Below are 21698 nucleotides of genomic sequence, written 5' to 3'. Positions count from 1 at the left end.
GAAGTGATGCGAGGCTCTGTGGACATAAAACCGCCTCGCAACCGCTGGGAATCCACATGACGTGGAGCGTGATATGGGGCCATGATAACTGCGCCCAATGTGCACGCAGATGTGTGAGGCACTGCGCAATTGTGCAGGAAAAAGAACACATCTGGAACTAATCAGCCATTTCAATCGGCGAGTTGTAGTACGAATTCATAAATGTACCCTCATCTGAAACTGCTGGCAATACTACACTAACGCCACTATGCATTCTCTGACCACACATAGTCCTCACAACCGGTTACAAAGTTGCACTACACTAAAATCTCTGTAAATAAGTTCTAGGACGCCATGTTGGTTCTTTTTCCCTCATTAAAGATGGCCGCAGCAGGTCTAAAAGCCTCTCACAGCTGATTGGCTCAGCCACTTCGCACAGTATCCAATGGGAAGCAAGGTTGTCACGGTCACGTGGTATTACGCCATCCAATACTAGCGCGAATCCCGGTGTGTAACGCGCCACGTGCTCACGATGGCTCCGGCTCGGTGCTGTGTTCCCGGTGAGTCCCGGTGCGGAGCTATAAGTCCAGAAGTATCGTCAGGGGGAAAGGGCCCTTGTAGAGGGTGATGCTTGTGTAGTAGCCGGCTGTATAGGGAGACTGCAGCTGGCGCGTGTTGCATGCTGGGAATTGTAGTTCTACAGGTTGCATTGAGCTTGCAAAGGCAAAACTGTGAACTCTGCCAGACTACCTGCAAGTCGCCACGGAGTGCGTCCCGGGGCTCCAGGAGAGGCGAGGACACCCTCCTTTCCCATTTTCCGGGGGGCGCGGCTTTGTTTTAACGATGAAACCCAAAAACAAATCCTTTTCGCAGGTGGAGTTAAAAAGAGGCTGCGGACTCCATGCTGTAACGGGCGGACACCGTGCTGTAACGGGCGGCCCCGCAGCGCGGGCAGAGGTTGGGGTGGTGTGATGCGGGGCGGTGATCCCACCGCAGGGGTTGGGGTGGTGTGATGCGGGGCGGTGATCCCACCGCAGGGGTTGGGGTGGTGTGATGCGGGGCGGTGATCCCACCGCAGGGGTTGGGGTGGTGTGATGCGGGGCGGTGATCCCACCGCAGGGGTTGGGGTGGTGTGATGCGGGGCGGTGATCCCACCGCAGGGGTTGGAGTTCAGTTTCTACGGCGTTTACTGAGTGATAATAACATGTTCGCTGCATTCCGAGCGTCCGTGCGACAGCGGCGATACCAGCGTTACGGGGTTTTGCTTTCTTTCGCCGTGTTCCGAGCGGCGGGATGTTTTCTCATTTCGTTGATGTTCGGTCTGAAGGATTATTTTTTGGCGGGATGATCCGTAGTTTTTCTAGGTACCATTTTGGCGCTCGCACAACGTCCCCATCACTTTTTGAAGTACCGCCATGGCAGGTCTGGCGCCTTCACGAGGCCTCCGGGTGTCATGACAAGCGTTCTGCACCCCACGATGGGGGTTAAGGATGGAGCCCCTCATCTGTCTAAGGCCGGCTGCACATGGGCGAGCCGAGTGCGGCATCCAGCTGTGACCCCGCGTACCTGCGGTATCCGTACCTGCGGATGACCGCAGACGCTCGCCGCATTACAGATCTCCCCCCCCCCCCCCAATATTTGTATCTCCCACGCCGTTGCTAGGTGATGACGCGGTTACCTGCAGCCTATCCGCAATACTAATGTTAATGTTGACTTCAATGGAGGCCGTCTGCAGCGAAATAGAGCGTGCTGCAGTTTTTAAATTCCCCCCCCCCCCCCTCCACTCGTGGAATGCGCAATTTGTTTCTACGAGCGTGGAGTGCATGTGATTTGCCGTGGATCCTCCACATGGACGTTGATCGCGGATTCTGCAATATAAATCCGGTGACGTGAAGCCGCCCGTCGGCTACATGCGCAGGAGCGTGAATCTCACGTGGTCCGAGGCGCACAAAACTCACGTGAATATCAGCTCTGTTGTGAACGGCGCTCTACAGACGAGCGATGCTGCGAGGTAAGAGGCGCTGCAAGTCCTAGTTTTCCGTGTCCCACAGACGTGCCATGTGATGCTTCCTATTGAAATCAATGGGAAACACTTGTGGATCCCCCGGCGATCACGCACCTCACTGACAAACGCTGCGCCCCTGGGGGTAGAACGTAAATATCCTCCAGGTTTCCTCGCCCGTGTGAGTGCAGCCTGAACACGGAGCAATAAACCGTTCACAGGAGTTCGCTCATTCGCTTGTTTATCAGTCATTCGCACATCGTTTAGTCGTTTACATTTACGGCCCCCGCGGACGACTAGGCGATCGCTGTTCCCTCGCAATGACATGCGAACAGTAATTTTTGTACCTGTATAGAATGAAGGCCGAGCGAGAAGCGAATGCGATCTCTGTCGTCGTTGGCCATGTTACCGCTGTAGAAGGGTCTTTAGCACCTTGGATCTGGGGGTCCGCATTAACCCTGACATCGCTGGGGTTAGGCAGCTGGGATTATAGTTCTCGGCAATCTCTGCAAGCGGCGGTGTCTCATCGCCTTAGGAGCCCCTGCGCACTTCATACTCCCCTTCCGCCCTTTGTCCGCTGCCCGGGACCCCACTAATTGGCTGTCTGAAGGGATTACAGGATATTCTTCTGTGATGTCACGTTCACTGGTCACTTGGCCTCTGGTTCAAGTGAATGGGATTGAGCTGCAGTACTAGACATGGCCACTATACAATGTACGGCGCTTACTACAGAGAGCTTGTATTAGAGTATTCAGACACGTGTTTTTCCCTCACGTGCAAAGAAAAATTGCAGCCTCACCTATTTTTTTTCTCAACTCCACTTGTTGGTAAACCACCTCAGTTAAACGCTGCCATCTAGTGGTGGGACAGATCAGAGCAAGGATCCAGTCCTGAAAAATTGGGGCACAAGTCCCCCAACATTGACACTTAGTAGTCGGAGAAAAGGAACAATTGTGGGAGTCGGCAGAATGTGGTGAAAAGTTTCTAAAGACTTTCCTAGGGCAGAGCTCGCAGTCACGGGGCTGCAGGGGTTTGTTAAAGTAGAACCCTGTCCCCCAGCTGGGCCCGGCCTAAAACACAGATGGGTACTCTCGCCTCTCCTGGGGATGTGGCTGACACCTGATACTGGCTGTGCCAGTGACTTCCAGATAGATGGGCTGGGTGGACGCAGGTGACCGCTGCGATCAATCAAAGGCCGTAGCGTCACGTCGCCAAGATCATGGCGGCCAGGACATGATGCCAGAAGTGGTGATGCCGGTGCCTCTGATTGGCCACAGCAGTCACATGCTTCCACCCAGCCTGTCTATTCGGAAGTCACTGCCGATGCCTGGACCGGCTGTCAGCTGCGGCCCTCGGAGAGGTGAGTATACCCTCCTTTGTTATTTCAGGCCGGCCCAGCTGGGGGACAGGGTTCTGTGACAAAACTCCTTTAAGGAGCCATCTTCTCTGACCATGCAGCGGGGTGCGGGCAGACAGGCTGCAGCGGGGTGCGGGCAGACAGGCTGCAGCGGGGTGCGGGCAGACAGGCTGCAGCGGGGTGCGGGCAGACAGGCTGCAGCGGGGTGCGCTCTGCAGGATGGTAGCGAGGACCAGCCGCCATGTACAAGTTGCTTCACGGCTCAGTAGGAGAAGCAGCACCTAATGTCCAAGCCAAAATTGGTGTCAGCGAACCCAATACCCAGCGGTAGGCTGCAAACAAGTCCACAGTGTGCCAGAAGGTCTTCCCGGCACTGCTCAGGAGCCTCCGATATAGAAGAGGCTCCTCTCAGGATGGCAGCAGCGGGTGAGCAGGTTCGGGCCCCTCACCGCCGCTGCAGCGAGATAAACTGCAATTGGGACAGAGCTTGGCTTCCAAACGGGGGGTCCGAGAGCAGCTCCTCCTCCAGACCTCGCGTCCCACATAAAATGACACCCAGGCCGGATTTGGCCCGCGGGCCGGAGTTGGCTACAGCTGTATCCGGTCTAGCCAATACTCCGGACTGCAGACTGATACATGTTACCTGCACTGTTACATTGTAGCAAACTCGCAGGACACGAGAGAGAGGGTTATGCTATTGATTGTCGCAGGAGAAGGAGGGAGCAGATTTATGACGGGTTCAGAGGTCGTAGTCCCATGACTAAATCTATACTGTCCTCCAGACACCTATAGACTCACTGGCTTCCTGATGATGGGTAGTGAGTGTAACGGATGGATGTGCTTGTCTCCTAGGGGAACGGCTCTGCAGCTTGGAGGACTGTGCGCCCGGGTATGGGACTTACTGCAAGCATGGCTACATCTTCTCCTCGCTGTCCGGATATGTCGTTAAGAAGACTGACAATGGGCTGGTAAGGCATTCCCATGCAAATATAGGTGTCTGCGGGACTGACTATATATAGATGTGATGGCACACGTAATCCACAGTGCAGCGGATCGGAAGCTATGGAGGATTATTCCATCGCTCATCTACATAGCTTGTTCCCAGGAAGCATTGCATGGCCGGCATACCTCCCTACACTCTTGGGCTGCTCTCCCCAAGGAGTTAACCCCACCCCGTCCTCTTCTGGCGATTTCCTCTCTTCTGTATGTTGTAAAGGAAAAGTTTTCTAGAACTTTTCTAACTTGTAAGCCGGTTATGGATGTTACAGTAACTGTTAGGGGTGCGCGGACCATACCGGCCCGCTATATGTCCGCCATATTGAAATATAATAAACCGGGCTATAGACCTACCTTTTAACATTCTGGTCCACCCCCGGACTGGTCCTTATCAAGCTTGGCCTCTATAGTCACGGATGCCGCTGGGACTGGATGCAGCGTTGCTGTAGCTGACCTCGCCGGGAATGTCCCGTGTGACCCCAGCCTTAGAGTTTAGTCGCCCAAACAGCGGGGTCAGAGTTCTCTCGGCATGGGAAAAAAAGGGGTCAGCAACATTGAATTTCAACCCTGGACTCTTCTGTTTCACAGGAGGCAATCTGCTGCAGGTGAATGGAGGCCTACAAGTAGTTGTGCCAAGTGATAAAGTTATCCCATTCTCATGGTAGGGGATAGCTTTTACGATCGGTGGAGTATAACCACTGGGACCCCCACCAATCTGAAGAACGGGGTTCTTGAAAGCCCCTCATGAATGGTGTGGTGGTTGCAATGACTGCCAAATGCTTTTACTCTGCAATTTCTGGGGCTCCCATTGAAATGAAGGGAGCCGCAGCGTTCTTGCTGACCTCCACTCCATTCACGCGGGGACCTTCTAGACCTGTTCTTGAGCTAGGTCAGTGGCCTAGTGGTCAGACCCCCACTGATCATACAGTCATGCTATATGTTGTGCCTAGAGGATAACCTTATAACTCGGCACAACCCCTTTATATCGTTATATGGATTGCTCCGCACCGCAGCGCAGACTAGCCGGACGGGACGGTCTTACTTTTATTGGTACCCCAGCACATCTATAGGCTGGGGGGTTATAAACCAGATCTCCTGCGCTGACTTTTTTTTCTCTCCATGTAGATGCCGGTGATCTCTGTAGTGAGAGACACGGACTCTCATCTCCTGCCTGATGTGGGCGCTATTGTGACCTGTAAGGTGAGTATTCCTGTGCTGCTCCCCTCTGCAGCAGCATGTCAGCCCCTGTATGTACCTGTTGTGGGGTATATAGTGGGGGGCTCTTACTATCAGGGGGAACATAGAGCCACTTACTGATGCTGCTCTGATGGACCAGCTCCTCCATAAACCTCAATGCACTTCAGTAACTGCAGTACCCAACATTGATTACTGTCTGTCCTCCATGATTTGTCCTTGTTCTCTGCAGGTCATGAGTATTAACCCGAGGTTTGCTAAAGTCCAGATCATGTACCTCGGCACAACCGCACTCAAAAACACGTTTAGAGGCACAATCAGGTAAGACTTCTTCACTTAGGAACTTTTTTCTCTTTTTGTTTTAGTTAAAAGGGCTCCGAACTTTATAGTATTGAGGATTAGATGATCCATTCCTACAAGTACAGAACCCCCGTAGAGGGCTGCTCCCGCATGAGGATATGCTAGACGTCTAATAGTCAGGTCCACCTCTGGAACCCGCCTCTATCTCCAAGACCCTCATCTGGAAATCACGTAAGGCTCCCCCTGTTGGCTGTTTCCACAACCCTGGTTGGGTGAATGACACACAGCTTTTCATGGCTGTGATGGGCATACTGCTTTTAACCCTAGAAAGGACCGAGCGCTGTGAATCTACTCGTACGGCACTTGGTCCTCGGCTTTAACCCCTAAAGGCTGCTTTCACACGGCCATGGAAATCGCGCCAGATTTGTGCATTGTGAAACACAATTATGAGCTCCATTCCTTTATAGAGGGTCATATACAGGAGCGTGTGTTTTATTTATTTATTTATTTTTTAAATTTCGGTTTTATTTTACCCGCATCGGTTTGGGAAAAAATGGCGGCATGTCCTATCTTTGGGCCTTGAAAACAATGGGAAACACTTGCTGATCCTCTGATGATATGAGCAATGTAATCGTTGTCCTGGTAGTTCTAGCCCATCGTAGAGCGTAAATGAGTTCTGCTTCGGCCGATGCGCTGGGACTAGTAGTTCCTCCAATTCTATAAGATTGTGTTTCATATTCCTTCTTTTTTACCTTCACTTACAGAAAAGAAGACATCAGAGCAACAGAGAAGGATAAGGTAAGACCCTGGACTAATCCTCACAGCCTAGTAGTGCGGGAAGTCGCTGAGGGAAGGGTATTCTCGCTATTAGACGTGATGGCGCATGGATAGCCAGGAACGCAGCGCGGATTAAACTGAAGGAGCGAAGTGCTTTTCTCTGAAGGCGCAGAACAACCGTAAAAAAAACTGGTACGCGGCACAGCGCAAAAAACTCCTGACCACAGACTAAAGATTGACTTTTATTGTGTTTAAAAAAAAAAAAAAAAAAGGCAAAGAAACACATTTTAAGGCTAAAGGCTGCTTCTTCAGTTGAGCCGGGATACGGACCGTGTGGTCAGTGCATAGCTCACTAGTATTGGAGGTAGTAAGGTATGCACCAATCAGATTGTATTGCTATGTGGTCATGGCTGCTGCCCGCAGTGTTGCATCAGTACCAGGTTTCTTACGGTTCTTCCGCCCAGTATCCCTCGCCCCCTTGTGGAGAGGCCTTCACCTGGTTGGCAGCAACTCCGTTCCAACTCTACCCCTGCTCCTTTTATCGTGGACATCGAGCCGTCTCAAACCTGAAGGCACCAACTCGCGGTCGCTCCACCTTGTTCTCTTCTCCATACTAGTTTGTTCTGACTGTGTCGGACCCGCTCCTGTGTCGGACCCGCTCCTGTTGGTTCGCACGTACTTTCTCTCTCTTCATGATGGCTCTGGATACATTTTTAACTCTCTTGTTTCTCTTTTCCAGGTTGAAGTGTACAAAAGTTTTCGCCCCGGAGATATAGTTGTAGCAAAAGTTGTATCCTTTTTTATTATGGATGACAATGACTAAAGAAAGGAGCGCGGTCCGCCGTCAGCCTGAACCATCCCACTGGGACGAACGCATTGACACATAGCAAAAAAAACTGCTGGTTTTCTGCAGCGGAAACTCCTTGGTAAAATCTGCATCATTTCCGCATCCTAAAACTATGGCAAATTCCTCACCACTGGTGCGGATCCAGAGCGGATTTAACCAGTTTATTGGATGGGACCCACGGCAAAATCCAGTGGTGTGGTTTTTTGACACTGTTTTTGATGAGCGAGCACGCTATGTTAAGGGAGATACTCGAGCGAGCATCGCTCTTCTCGAGTAACTGCAAACTCATCTGAGAAAATGCGGGGTGATCTCTCTCTCCACCCCCCCACCCTCCATTTGCTCGGATGAGTTTGCAGTCTAATCTGGACATATTGCAGATTTTTCTCTTTGAAACCCATAGCATTTCCGCTAGGCATGACTCTACCTTTAGCCTGGGTTCACACAGGGCAGATTTGCTGCGGTTTTGCCGCGGATTGCCGTTGCATATCCGCACGGCGGCAAAACCGCTGCGTTTGCAGTGCAATGCAGCACAAATGAGTTTTGGCAAAAAGCTGTTCTCACAGTGCGGATTTTTTCCGCAGAGCCGCAGTGCGGAAATGCAACTGCGGCGCGGTTTTTAAAGATACAGCATGTCCATTCTACTGTCTTTTCCGTAGCGCTTTTTTGTCCATAGACCTCTATGGCCGCAGCAAAATCCGCACCAAAATACGCTGCAAAAGTAAAAAAGCGCTGCGGAAAATCCGCAAGCCAAAATTAAGCTTTGAAGCGGTTTTGCCGCAGAAGCAGTTCTTCTGCGGCAAAACCGCAGCAAATCTGCCCTGTGTGAACCCAACCTTAGGGTGCGTTCACACGTAGTGTGAATCCACACCACAATCCTTGTTAATTCCTCATAAAAAAAGTTTCTGGGTGAAAGTGTGTTGTGCTTGGCGGCTGGAAGTATGCGCTCAGTATTTGCAGGTTAGCGGAGCGCCGTTGTGTGCAGGCGGAGGAACATCAGCACCGCTTCTGCAACGTGTAAACACACTTGAATGGGGATATATCGAAAGACTACGTGTAGGTGGCGCTCTACAGTTTCTGAGGCTGCACTCCCGAGCGATCCTGGTGACGGCCCGTGTCCTGATTTACAGAGTAGACTGCGTTTACATCACTTCATATCGGCTTCTATCCCCATTGGGGCTCACAATCTAGATTCACTATTGTATGTTTTTGGAGTGTAGAAGAAAACCCTTGAGAACATCCAGACTCCATGCAGATGGGGGGATTTGCTGCAGATTTTCTGCGCGGACCCTCTGCACGGAAAATGCACAGCAAATACAATAGCGGCAACTTTTAAAAATCCACTACAGAAATGGACCTGTGGAATTAAGCCCTAGCCTGTCAACTACAGCAGCGGATTTACAGTGCGGACTCCACATCTTCACATAAGGGGAAGACGTCCGCACCAAATTTTGCGTGAAAAACCACTTCAAAATCTGCACCGTGTGGATCCGCTGCGGACGTTCTGCTGCAGATCTGTCCCGGGTGGCCCTCGCTTCGAGATTCTCTCAGGTGGCCTAGTGTAGACATGGGGACCCGGTGTGGATTCAAGTTGTTTAAAGGGGTTTTCTAGGATATATAAGAAAGGGTTAAATGCGAGCTTAGTCCTAGTCGCCGCTCCTCTCCATCACCACCTTTCGTCCTTGCTGCCACTCTCTGCTTACTTTGGCTGCTGCAGTCACTTGTGTAATAGAGAATGGTCCACGGCTCGGGACTGCTGAGGCCGCTGATTGGTATACAGGCACATTACCTGTGCAGCTAATGTAAATTAGGCAGTCGGTGAGACCAGCAGTGGCAGCGTTGGACTGGCGGGGAATTGAGGCAGTGAGTATGACTTGGGGCTCTTTCACACTGACGCTGCGATTTTTGCCGCCCAAATCGCGGCCGAAAATTGCACGGCCAAGAGAAGGCCGCAACCAAGTCGCCGCTGCGTCTCCTGTTTTCTCGCCCATTCAGACAGCCAGGTGCGGCGTGTAATACTGTCGGCCGGGGGAAAGAGTTCAGCTCTGCTAAGCTCCCTCCCCCTCTCCGCCCCCTGCTGGCTGCCGGCGAAGGGAGGGTGCTTAGCAGAGCTAGTCGTGCTAAACTGTCTACCTTCCCTCCCCAGCCTGTGGGAGCTGCCAGCAAGGAGGGAGGGGGAAGGGACTTTAGCAATGTGAGCCGCTGCTAAGCTCCCTACCCCTTCCCTTTCCTGACAGCTCTCATAGGCTCCCATAGGAGTATATGTTTACAGCTGACGTATTCCAGCAAAAGATAGGACAAGACCTATCCTGGCCGGTGGCCCATTTTTACGCATCGGAAACTTGCCCATCTGAACAAATGCCCTGGAATCTAATGCTTCAGATGATCGCCGCGATAAAACGCTTGTGTGAAGCTAGCCTTAGGGCTCATGCCCACGACCGTGACGGGCGCAGCAAACAGAATACCACAGTGGAGTCTGTCACAGCACACCCCACAAAGACCCCATACTCGCCACCCGGATCTGCTGTGCAAGTGCCACATGACGCTCCGGTGCAGTACAGCGCATGGCACGCCGGCAGTGTCATATGATGGGCTGGCGGTGCGCGGGGAAGCGTATGCATGCTATACTTCCTCTGTTTCACAGCGGAAGTATAGCATGATGGCCGGCTTCCATTGACAACAATGGAAACCGACCGCGCGTATTCCTATGGCAAATAGGACATGCCACCTGCTATTTCACGCTGCGGAATATTCTGCTATTGGGTTCAATAGAACCTAATGGCTGCGGTGTAATGCCACAGATTTCTGCTACGTTTAACGCAGCGGAAATCCGGCTGTGGGCATTAGTTTGATTATTATCCCTTCCTTTTATACAACCCAGATGACCCCTACCCTAGACACATAAGATGCTTTGGTCAGTGGGGATCTGGGTGCCAGGAACCCTTACGGAGTGCCCTTGTGTATGTCTGATCGGCTCTGCTCAGGAGAGAATGAATCCCTAGAAAGTCCAAGTCTGTAAGTGTAGGCGATAAGTTGGATCTCCAGGACAATATTGGACCTTATTACTATACACTCTCCTACCTAAAGTTGTTGGATACCCGAGCAAGAATCACAAGTAGTGTTTATTTCCATATGTTACTGCTTAGTGGGGCTCCTTTGGCCCTAATGACATTGGATACTCTCTGTGGTATACTTTCTACTAACCTCTGATACACTGCAGCTGGTATTTCCCTCCATTCATCCTGCAAACGTCTAGACTCTAGAGAGTTCTTCCAAGGAAGATGCAATATATATAAGAAAAAATTAGGATAGCGCTGCCTGAGTGTACCGAGTAAGCATGGCTGGATATAGGTGCATAAATTTTATATATCACACTCACCCGGTGCCTAGTGAGGATCCTGTTGGATAGGGTCCTCACTGACACTCTTTGTCCAATTTCTCCTATATAAATGTGTGCTCCTGCGCCTTTAAATCCCCTGATGTCCTGCTGGGCCAGTCAGCTGGGGAGCCGCGGTCCTCCTCCGTCTCTCACTACGAGAGCCGCTCAATTCAAGTGTATATATGCTATAACAAAATGGGTCCGCGCTCCGGGAATTTGGCACTTCAGTACTTTAATCTTCCACAACGCGTTTCATCCCTTAACAGGGACTTTATCAAGTGTGGCAACATGTTACATACAAGACATTTATAGTAAAATTACATACCTCCATTGCATGCGGTTCGCTCCGTCCTCCATCCCTCACAGCGTCCAGCGGCGCCACGCCTCCTCCGCAAGTGTCAGCTGACTTGGTCACGTGGGGCCGTGACGTCACCTCATCGGGCGCTGCTTCTTATGTGAGAACGGGATTGTGGACGGGCTCGCTCGCACTCCTGGATACATTAATCATATGGATGTTACTGGCCAACATCACTGTTATTTCTTGATAAAATACTAAACATTATATTGTTATTGTGTAATCAATGGATAGAATGCCATGACATATATGTGATATTTGAGTAAACATAAGACTCCTATAATATTATATATTATTTCCATTCATAGACTCATGGTGGTAAATGCACTATATGATCCTTCTAACTAAAGACATAACTATATTTATTAAAATAAATATAAATATGAATATTGAATGTAAATATTAAATATATTAAAAATATTAAAATTATTAAAAGATCTCATCATTATATTTTCATCTAGTAAAAGACAATAAATTAACGGATTTATATAAGAATGCAATAAATGCATAAAATAAATAAACTAAAATGGGACTATATATTTATCTGTGAATCTATATGTATGTGTTTATAATTTTTCTACCACTTCGTTCAGACCTCTAGGAACCAGAGTATTCATACGAAATATCCAATACATTTCTCTGGATCTTAGCTTCTCCACTGATCTCTCCCTAATATTTTCTATGGGAATAACTCTCAAAAGGGAGGAATCTTGGGCATGATGGGTACTAAAATGCCTTGATACGCTGTGTTTATCGAATCCTTTCTTAATATTGCTACGGTGCTTGTTAAGTCTTTCTCGTAGCGTATTGATAGTTCTTCCTATATATCTCAGCCCGCATGGGCATTCCAGCATATATATGACTTTTGTCACATCACAGGTCATTTTTTGTTTTATCATATAATCTTCTCCATCAGGAAGTTGTATTTTCCGAGCGCCATGTTGGATATTCGTACAGCATATACATCTTTTTTTCCTACACTTATAAGCTCCTCCTGTTCCTCTCTCGTTATCTCCTCCTCTGCTTTTTCTTTCTTTTCCATTTTTGGGATACGACGGAGCGATAAGATTTTGTGGATGTAGATGTGGATGTAGAAGTGCTCTACTCAAATATCGAACACACAATTGGAGTAGAATCAGTGGAGGAGATATTGAAGGAAGATCTGCTTATGCCAGAACACCAAAGACAGTTCATAGCTAAAAGCATCATGTTTATTTTACAAAATAACATTTTCATGTATGATGAAAAAATCTACAAACAAGATGTTGGTACCGCGATGGGGACGAAATGTGCCCCTACGTTCGCCAACTTGGTGATGGGAACGTTCGAAAAAGAAAGGTTCAAGGACGAGCGGATAAAATTATACAAACGCTACATAGACGACCTCCTCATAATTTGGGACGGAAAACAGGAAGATTTAATGGAGTTTCTGGAGAATCTATCAACAAATGAATTTAATTTTAGGTTCACATACGAAATATCTGCTACAAGAATTATATATCTAGACCTAGTAATAGAAGGGAAGAACAATGAAGTCATCACAAAAACCCATTTCAAGAGAGTGGACGCTAATAGCTATTTGAATTTTAATAGCTGCCACCATAAGAAATGGAAGAAAAATGTCCCTTATGGCCAATTTCAGAGAATCAGAAAAAATTGTACGAAAATAGAAGATTATAGAGAGCAAGCCAAAATATTAGAAAAAAGATTCAGAGAAAAGGGGTACCCGGAAACTTTGGTAAAGGCAGCATACAAGAAAGCTTTAAATTTGGGAAGTCTGATAATAGACAGAACGAAACAGGCAAAAAATTCCGAAAAAGAGAAAGAGAGATATGAAGCAGCTTTCACCACAAAATACAATGCCCATGCAGGAGTGATTAATGGTATATTAAGGAGAAATTGGATAATCCTGAAAGAAGATCCATTTTTAGAAAAACAACTAACCACAAAACCATTGCGCATATTTCGGAAGAATGCAACATTGAAAAATCTTATCGCTCCGTCGTATCCCAAAAATGGAAAAGAAAGAAAAAGCAGAGGAGGAGATAACGAGAGAGGAACAGGAGGAGCTTATAAGTGTAGGAAAAAAAGATGTATATGCTGTACGAATATCCAACATGGCGCTCGGAAAATACAACTTCCTGATGGAGAAGATTATATGATTAAACAAAAAATGACCTGTGATGTGACAAAAGTCATATATATGCTGGAATGCCCATGCGGGCTGAGATATATAGGAAGAACTATCAATACGCTACGAGAAAGACTTAACAAGCACCGTAGCAATATTAAGAAAGGATTCGATAAACACAGCGTATCAAGGCATTTTAGTACCCATCATGCCCAAGATTCCTCCCTTTTGAGAGTTATTCCCATAGAAAATATTAGGGAGAGATCAGTGGAGAAGCTAAGATCCAGAGAAATGTATTGGATATTTCGTATGAATACTCTGGTTCCTAGAGGTCTGAACGAAGTGGTAGAAAAATTATAAACACATACATATAGATTCACAGATAAATATATAGTCCCATTTTAGTTTATTTATTTTATGCATTTATTGCATTCTTATATAAATCCGTTAATTTATTGTCTTTTACTAGATGAAAATATAATGATGAGATCTTTTAATAATTTTAATATTTTTAATATATTTAATATTTACATTCAATATTCATATTTATATTTATTTTAATAAATATAGTTATGTCTTTAGTTAGAAGGATCATATAGTGCATTTACCACCATGAGTCTATGAATGGAAATAATATATAATATTATAGGAGTCTTATGTTTACTCAAATATCACATATATGTCATGGCATTCTATCCATTGATTACACAATAACAATATAATGTTTAGTATTTTATCAAGAAATAACAGTGATGTTGGCCAGTAACATCCATATGATTAATGTATCCAGGAGTGCGAGCGAGCCCGTCCACAATCCCGTTCTCACATAAGAAGCAGCGCCCGATGAGGTGACGTCACGGCCCCACGTGACCAAGTCAGCTGACACTTGCGGAGGAGGCGTGGCGCCGCTGGACGCTGTGAGGGATGGAGGACGGAGCGAACCGCATGCAATGGAGGTATGTAATTTTACTATAAATGTCTTGTATGTAACATGTTGCCACACTTGATAAAGTCCCTGTTAAGGGATGAAACGCGTTGTGGAAGATTAAAGTACTGAAGTGCCAAATTCCCGGAGCGCGGACCCATTTTGTTATAGCATATATACACTCCAAGGAAGATGCGTCAGCTTGTCTAAAATGGTGCAAGAAGTGTCATCCCTGGACAGTTGAGTGATGGAAGAACATTCTATGGTGTGGTGGATCTACGCTGCTCCATCTTCACCTCAGATGGAGGTTCCTGGGTGTGTTGGATGCTGGGGAACGCCTTTTGCCTGAGTGTGTTGTGCCAGCAGGTAAGTACGGTGGAGGTTTCTTGGCACAGATCCAAGGTTGGTTTGAGGATGTGGATGTTCCACGATTGCACCAGCTGAGTCCGACCTGAACCTACTGAACATCTGTAAGACAAACTGGAACGTCAGATCAGGAAATACGAACAACGTCCATCTTGAGAGAATGGATGGAGAATGGATATTATGTATATCACGGAAAGTCCAATATCAGGGCCAAAGGAGCCCCACTAACTATTACCATAGGGGAAAAAATACTACTGGTCATTCTTGCCGATTCCGTCTGGTAGCGGAGTATTCCAGCCTGCACGGTGCCGTGAGCTCACCGTACGGCTAGCACCAGCTCTACTGATCAGTACTTTCCATCCACGAGGCACATACCGTATATACCGGCGTATAAGACGACTTTTGAACCCCGAAAAATCTGCTCTGAAGTCGGGGTCGTCTTATGCGCCGGTAATACAAAAAAAAAAGTGTAAAAAAAAAAATCATTACTCACCTCCCCCGGCGTTCTGTCGCGCTCCGGCAGGATGTCGCTCGCTCCTCGTCCCCGGCGCAGCATTGCTTTCTGAATGCGGGGCTTGGAATCCCCGCCTCCAGAAAGCTAATACACACGCCGTCAGCCGGTACAGCTATTCAATGACAGCATTGAATGGCTGTGATTGGCTAAAACACACGTGGCTTCAGCCAATCACACTATTCAATGACATCATCGAATGGCTGTGATTGGCTGAAGGCGCACGTGTGTTAGCAATCACACCCATTATAAGGTGAAAGTTGGGGGGTCGTCTTATACGCCCCGTCGCCTTATACGCCGGTATATACGGTACCCCATTTCATTAACCTAGGTAGCATTTTGGTAATTATGGTAGTAATTAGCACTTCTTATCTAAGTGAAGCTGATTGCTCATTAGTTGATAAGCAGCGAGAGGTGGTAAACGTAGGATGCCGACCGAGCCTCATAGTGCCCTACACTGGTAGCTTCCTTATATCCCATCCAGATATCTCTAGGAGACGCCCAGTCCAACTATCTGCTGACGACCGCAGAGAATGAATTAGGAGTAGTGGTGGCACATAGTGAAGCGGGTGAGTGGGCACGATGTGTGGATGCACGGATGTGGTGCCATAGAGACCCCGTCTGCCTCCCTGAGATGGCATATTCTCCGTAGAATTGGTGTTTGTAGGGGGGGATGGCGGTGTTTGGCCTGGGGCACGGTCATCTAAGCCCTAGGTTTAAAGGGGTATTCTGGGCATTAACTCCTTGCAGTATTGATGACCTGTCCTCAGGATGTGGACCACCATCAATCGGCTGATCTCAGCCCCGGCACTCACTGTTGACTGGTCTGTCCTAATGATTTCAGAGCGAGCTTTACCTTCTATTACACTTCTAACCCCAATGCGGACGTCTGGCTGCAGCAAGGGTGTGGACTGAAATCAGCTGATCGCTTGGGGTCCTGGGCAGCGGGCCCACCACCAATCAACTACTGCTAACTTATCCTGACGATACACTTTTAATGTATACGCCCCCTACTCTTGTGTGAACGGGGTCACAGTTGTATTAGGGCGCCTTCACATGTGCTGGTAAAATCCAATCCGGGCGAACCTGCTGCAAAATCCGTATGCAGATTTGATGCCGAATTGCTGTTTCTTTGCAAAAGGGGAATTCTGTGCCAAGTTCATAGCAAAATCCAACATACAGATGTGGTTGGCTGATTCCTCCACCCCCCCCCCCCCCTCGTGTGGACGTGCCCTCGTGATAATTAATTGCTAAAATGTGCATTTGTCCTGTTTTTCCAGGGGCGACCATGGTGCCTATCAGCTGGTGTGAGATGCAGTGTCCGAAGACCCACATGAAGGAACCACGGAAGGTGGCGCGGGTGCAGCCAGAGTTCCTACAGACATAATAAACCCGTGCCGCTGCGCACTCGCATGTTACCGTATGTTCACCACCGTGTGGTCCGATCCGAGAGGCAAAGCTCACTTTGTTTTCTTTACCAAATAATTGTCGCCTTAGGGTATGTGTACACACGGAAAAAACTGCGCAAGTAAATCTGCAGAAAACTTTAATTGTGGGTCTTGGTGGGATTTCCACCCCTGATTTCATTCATTGCAGTAAATCAAAATCCACAGTGAAAAAGTGTCACTTTTGTACAACGGCGCATTGTGTGGATGTAACCGTCTGCAGCGTGTCTACCTTCTGCTGCGGTTTTCTTCCCTTCTGGGTGAGAGGGGGGGCGGGGTTGTTGAAGCCCCCTTCACTTACATTAGGCTGGATTCAGGCGACTGTATATCGGCTGGGTTTTCACGCCGAGCTGATATACGGTGTCCTTGTCTGCGGGGGGGGGGGGGGGGGGGGGGGTGAGGATGGAAGAGCCAGGAGCAGGAACTGAGCTATAGGAGGGGGCGAGACGGGGGCAAAGCTAAGTCCGGTACTTAGCTCCGCCCCCGCCTGCCCCTCCCATTGCAAATAGTGGTGAGGGGCGGGGTGGGACCTCAGTTCCTGCTCCTGGCTCTTCCACCCCCTCCCCCTGCAGACAAGGGCACCGTATATCGGCTTGGCGTGAAAACCCAGCCGATATACGGTCGTCTGAATCCAGCCTTATACTGTATATTGCTGCACATTTTGCAGTATGTAACTCCTCCTTCAGTCATGGACCTACCAGCCGGCTACCTACAGGCCATCCAGTCTTTATAATGGTCTGACTTGGCATTTCCTTTCCCCCTGTGTATTTGCCTCTTCCTATCTTACATGCACCATCAGAGCGTTATTACGGCCCGGGTTACATTTCGTTCCCACAGAAGCCAGACTTTTAAAAATGTTTTATTGTATAAAATAAACTGTTTTTGTTTCCTGGACTTTTACTGTTGTATTTTATAGAGCGGGCATTAATGAGTTAACGGCTATAGAAACCTTTTGTGCATGAAAAAATCCATACAGAAATCTTACTGAGTCTCTGCAGATTAAAATGAATTTTTTTTTTTCTTCTTACATTGAGTTTTCCTTCTCATGCATGTAGAAAGCCTTTTGCTTGGCTTGCATTGTGTATGGGAGTTAACTGCATATTGTACAAGGTCCAGAGGTATGAACACACCTGAACACATGGAAAACCGGGGGTTGGGGATGTCATATTGTGTGGGGCATGTTGCTAAAAATCCCACCTCTAGGAAGCGCAGGCTCTGATTGGTTCTCAAGCGCCACGGGTCAACCATTCAATGCGGTGGCTGTGATTGGCTCATCAAGCACTGCAGTGATTGGTTCTCAAGCGCCGCGGCTCAGCCAATCGGAGCCAGCGCTTCCTGGAGGCGGGGATTTTTGAACTCCCTGACCAGAAAGCGCTGGCTGAAGACTGCAGACAAGAGTGCCGGAGCTTCGGAGGAGAAGTGCAGCAGAGCGGAGAGCGCCTGTTAGGTGGTGATTTTTATTTTATTTTTGCGGCTAGTGGTTATTTTGGGGGAAACGGTAGAAGAAAGTCTCCATACGAAAACATGGGCTACAAAACAGCAAGTCGCAGCAATATTCAGCATGCCGCAATTAGTTTTTCCCTCGCAGTGTAACATGCTACAACACATGGCTAATGTAAAGGAACCCATAGGAAAGCATGGGCTTCACATACATGCGGTTTGGAGCATTGTCACATCGGGAGAAAATCAGGTGATTTGTGGCGCCCGTGTAAAAGCCTAAAGCACAGATTTGGATTCCTCACCAAAGTCTCTATCAGATACATACGTCACATGCCCCTCTTCCCCCTTTTTGAAAATATCAACTGTTTCAAGATGGCGGCTTTCCAATTATGCATTGTGTTGAACACTGCCTCTCACAGATTTGCCCCCTTCCCCTTAGCACCATGCTACATATAGTATGGTGTTCCCCCATCACCATTTTCCCTTTATACAGATATCTGCATACATTAGGACCACCCTGTATTGCTAGAGTTGGATGTAAAGACTTGTATGCAGTAAGGGCTGAAAAATCCCTCGAAAGCGACGATCACTTGGGTCTCCTTCTAATTGGCCGGCTACTGCCTGTTGTTATGTGACAAGATGGAACGCAGAAAGTGAAGCGGTTGGCCTAAAAGGGAGGGGGAGTACTGGAGTGACTGGCACAGATGTGGCTGCAGAGAATAGTGATGAACTGTCCCACAGCTGCTAGAATCACCTCTACACTGCTCAGTACTACTGTGTACTCTTCTCAATGCTCATATGTCTCAGTGTGTGTGCTACAGACCATCAGGGCACAGAATCTGCTCTTTTTTCCTTGTGTAGTGTATATAGGGACATGACCGCAGGCTTCTCCGACCAGCTGAAGGAGAACTACATTACAGTGAATGAAAGGCGCAGTGAAAATTTGCCATTTTTCAGTGATCTGCAGAGCATGCCGTGGATTTAAAAATACGCAGCGTGACTAGAATCCACTGCGGATTTCCTCTACTGTGAGTGAATGGGGTTTGTTGAAACCTCAACACCTTACATCGTACTCTACTTTGTTACATTATTACAATGTTTCCTTTTACTACATCGGGTCGTTCAGGTGTCATGGCAGCACAATACCTTGTAAAGGTTCCCAGGCCTGCCATGGATTGCTGTCTATTAAGCCCTGCCTGTGATGAGGCTTAATAGAATGCATGCATAAATGCAATACTGAAGAATTGCAGTATATTGTATAAGCGATCAAATGATTGCTAGTTCAAGACCCCATGGGGACTAAGAAAAATGTGAACATAAGTGAAATAAAAAAGCTTTTTATAATCAAGTGAAAACAACATTTTTTCCCTCATCTTTATAATTAACCACTTCCCAATACAAGACGTAAGCTTGAAGGTGTCACCGCAAATGGATGTAAACTTGTGTCCTACAGTTGGCACGGCCACAGAAGCTGTGCGTGTCTGAGAACACTGATCCCCGCTGTTAACCCTTTACATTCTTCAATCAATGACGATCGTGGTGTGTAAAGGGTTCTCTGATGTCATCAGCCCACTGTGTTGTCATCATGGCAACCAGACGATGGCGCCCGGGTCTGCTATGGCTTGCGATTGTTCAGAATAGCGATAATACATTGCAGTACAGACTTACTTCGATGTATTATCAGAACTTCACAGGTTCAAGTCGCCTATAGGGGCATAAAAAATAATAAAAAATTAGAAGAGTTAAAAAAAAACTTTTGTGCACTTTCCCTTCTTTGTTTATAAAGAAAAAAATGTAAAAAAGCCCACGTTTGGTAAAATTTAATCTGTAACGACCTGTGCAGTTAAAGGGGTTGTCCCGCGCCGAAACGTTTTTTGTTTTTTTTTCAATAGCCCCCCCCGTTCGGCGCGAGACAAACCCGATGCAGGCATAAAAAAACCGTCCAGTACTTACCCGAATCCCCGCGCTCCGGCGACTTCTGACTTACCTTGTGAAGATGGCCGCCGGGATCTTCACCCTCGGTGGACCGCAGGTCTTCTGTGCCTTCCATTGCCGATTCCAGCCTCCTGATTGGCTGGAATCGGCACACGTGACGGGGCGGAGCTCTGAGGAGCCGCTCTCCGGCACGAGCGGCCCCATTCAGAAGGGAGAAGACCGGACTGCGCAAGCGCGTCTAATCGGGCGATTAGACGCTGAAGATTAGACGGCACCATGGAGACGGGGATGCTAGCAACGGAACAGGTAAGTGAATAACTTCTGTATGGCTCATAATTAATGCACAATGTACATTACAAAGTGCATTAATATGGCCATACAGAAGTGTATACCCCAACTTTGTTTCGCGGGACAACCCCTTTAATTGAACACACATTTTATACAATTAATTGAATTTTAAAAAAGTAAAAAACTGAGACAAAGTGCTTATTTATTCATTTCGCCTCCCAAAAGACGCAATGAAGGTGATTAACCCCCCCCCCCCGCGGTAAGATCGGGGGAGCCATGCAGGTGTCATGGCTGCCGGGGGCCTTCTCAGGGCTGCCTTAGGGGACTGCCTATCAAGCCATAGACTGCCTGTCAAATCGCAGTATGACGTAATGCTATAGCATTACGTCATACTGCAGGAGCGATCAAAGCATCGCTGGTTGTGTCCCCCCTAGGGACTGAAAGAAAGTGTAAAAAAAAAACAATAAAGTTTTACTAATTATTAAAAAAAATAAAATAAACAAAAGTAAAAAAAACAAACCCTTTTGCCATATTTGCAATAAAAGAGGAAAAACCGAAAATGGAAAAAAGCAAAAAAAGCTCCAGCACTAAGGGGTTAAAAAAAATCTATATATACCCCAAAATGGTAGCAATCAAAACTGCAGCTCATCACACAAAAACAAATCTTCACACAGCTCCATCCACGGAAAAATAAAGTTATGGGACTTTGAATGCAAAGATGCAAACATTTTTTTTTCAAAAAAAGGGGTTTTGGGGGGCGTGGCCTGACTGATGGAGGGTTAAGACATGCGCTGCCTGTGCTCCGTCTTCCCCGCGGCAACTAACCCCTTAAAAGCGGCATCCAGCTACCAAACGACCTCCCAAAAGCAGCCATGGTAAAGAGGAGTGGGGGCACCAGCTCCAGCAAGTCCAGGGAGGAAGACTCCGGTCCCCTGGACCGCTACATGACCGCCAGCGGCGAGCGCCACATGCAGAGAGGAGCGGGCGCGAAACCTCCAGACCCAGAGGAGGCTGTAGAGGAGAGGGGAAGGAGGCGCCGGACGGAGACTACGACGGGCTGGGACGCAGAGAACAGCTCCCCACCCAGAGGAAAAGACCCCAGCAGCCCGATCCACATAGCGGACCAGCCGGCGGGAACGGGGGAAAGCAAAATGGCACCGGAAGACCGCGCGCGATCACGCCATACACCAGCAGCGCAGGTAGACCTCGGCATCCCCCCGGCAGCGACCGCAGACCTCCGCCCGCACCCAGAATACCACTTACCAGCTATCGAGCAGGGCCGGGCGCCGGCACCGAAGCCGCGGGAGCGAAGAGCCGCGCCGGAAGTCAGGGCCCGGTGGCCATCTTCCCCAAGCACTGAACCGGAAGTGGAGGAGTGTGGAGGCCCACAGATGCGGAGAGGCGCGGCGGGAGCCCCGGAGACACAGCGGGCGACAAAAGGCCACACAGGTACAGAGGAGCGAACACAAATTAG

At 48.3% G+C, this 21698-nt stretch overlaps 1 protein-coding gene across 1 annotated transcript; it reads left to right on the top strand.

Moving 5' to 3' along the window:
• Positions 1 to 462: 462 nt before the first annotated feature.
• On the top strand, positions 463 to 16898 carry EXOSC1 (exosome component 1). The gene is made up of 8 exons (XM_066601319.1): positions 463 to 539; positions 4191 to 4306; positions 5460 to 5534; positions 5761 to 5849; positions 6593 to 6626; positions 7345 to 7395; positions 15601 to 15685; positions 16397 to 16898. The coding sequence occupies exons 1-8, from the start codon at positions 512 to 514 to the stop codon at positions 16501 to 16503; spliced, it is 585 nt and encodes a 194-aa protein (XP_066457416.1). The 5' UTR covers positions 463 to 511; the 3' UTR covers positions 16504 to 16898.
• The last annotated feature ends 4800 nt before the right edge of the window (positions 16899 to 21698 follow it).

This window comes from Eleutherodactylus coqui, chromosome 4, assembly GCF_035609145.1.
Source record: "Eleutherodactylus coqui strain aEleCoq1 chromosome 4, aEleCoq1.hap1, whole genome shotgun sequence".
In the NCBI taxonomy this organism is placed as follows: Eukaryota; Metazoa; Chordata; class Amphibia; order Anura; family Eleutherodactylidae; genus Eleutherodactylus; species Eleutherodactylus coqui.
This window is presented reverse-complemented; position numbering and strand designations above follow the sequence as displayed.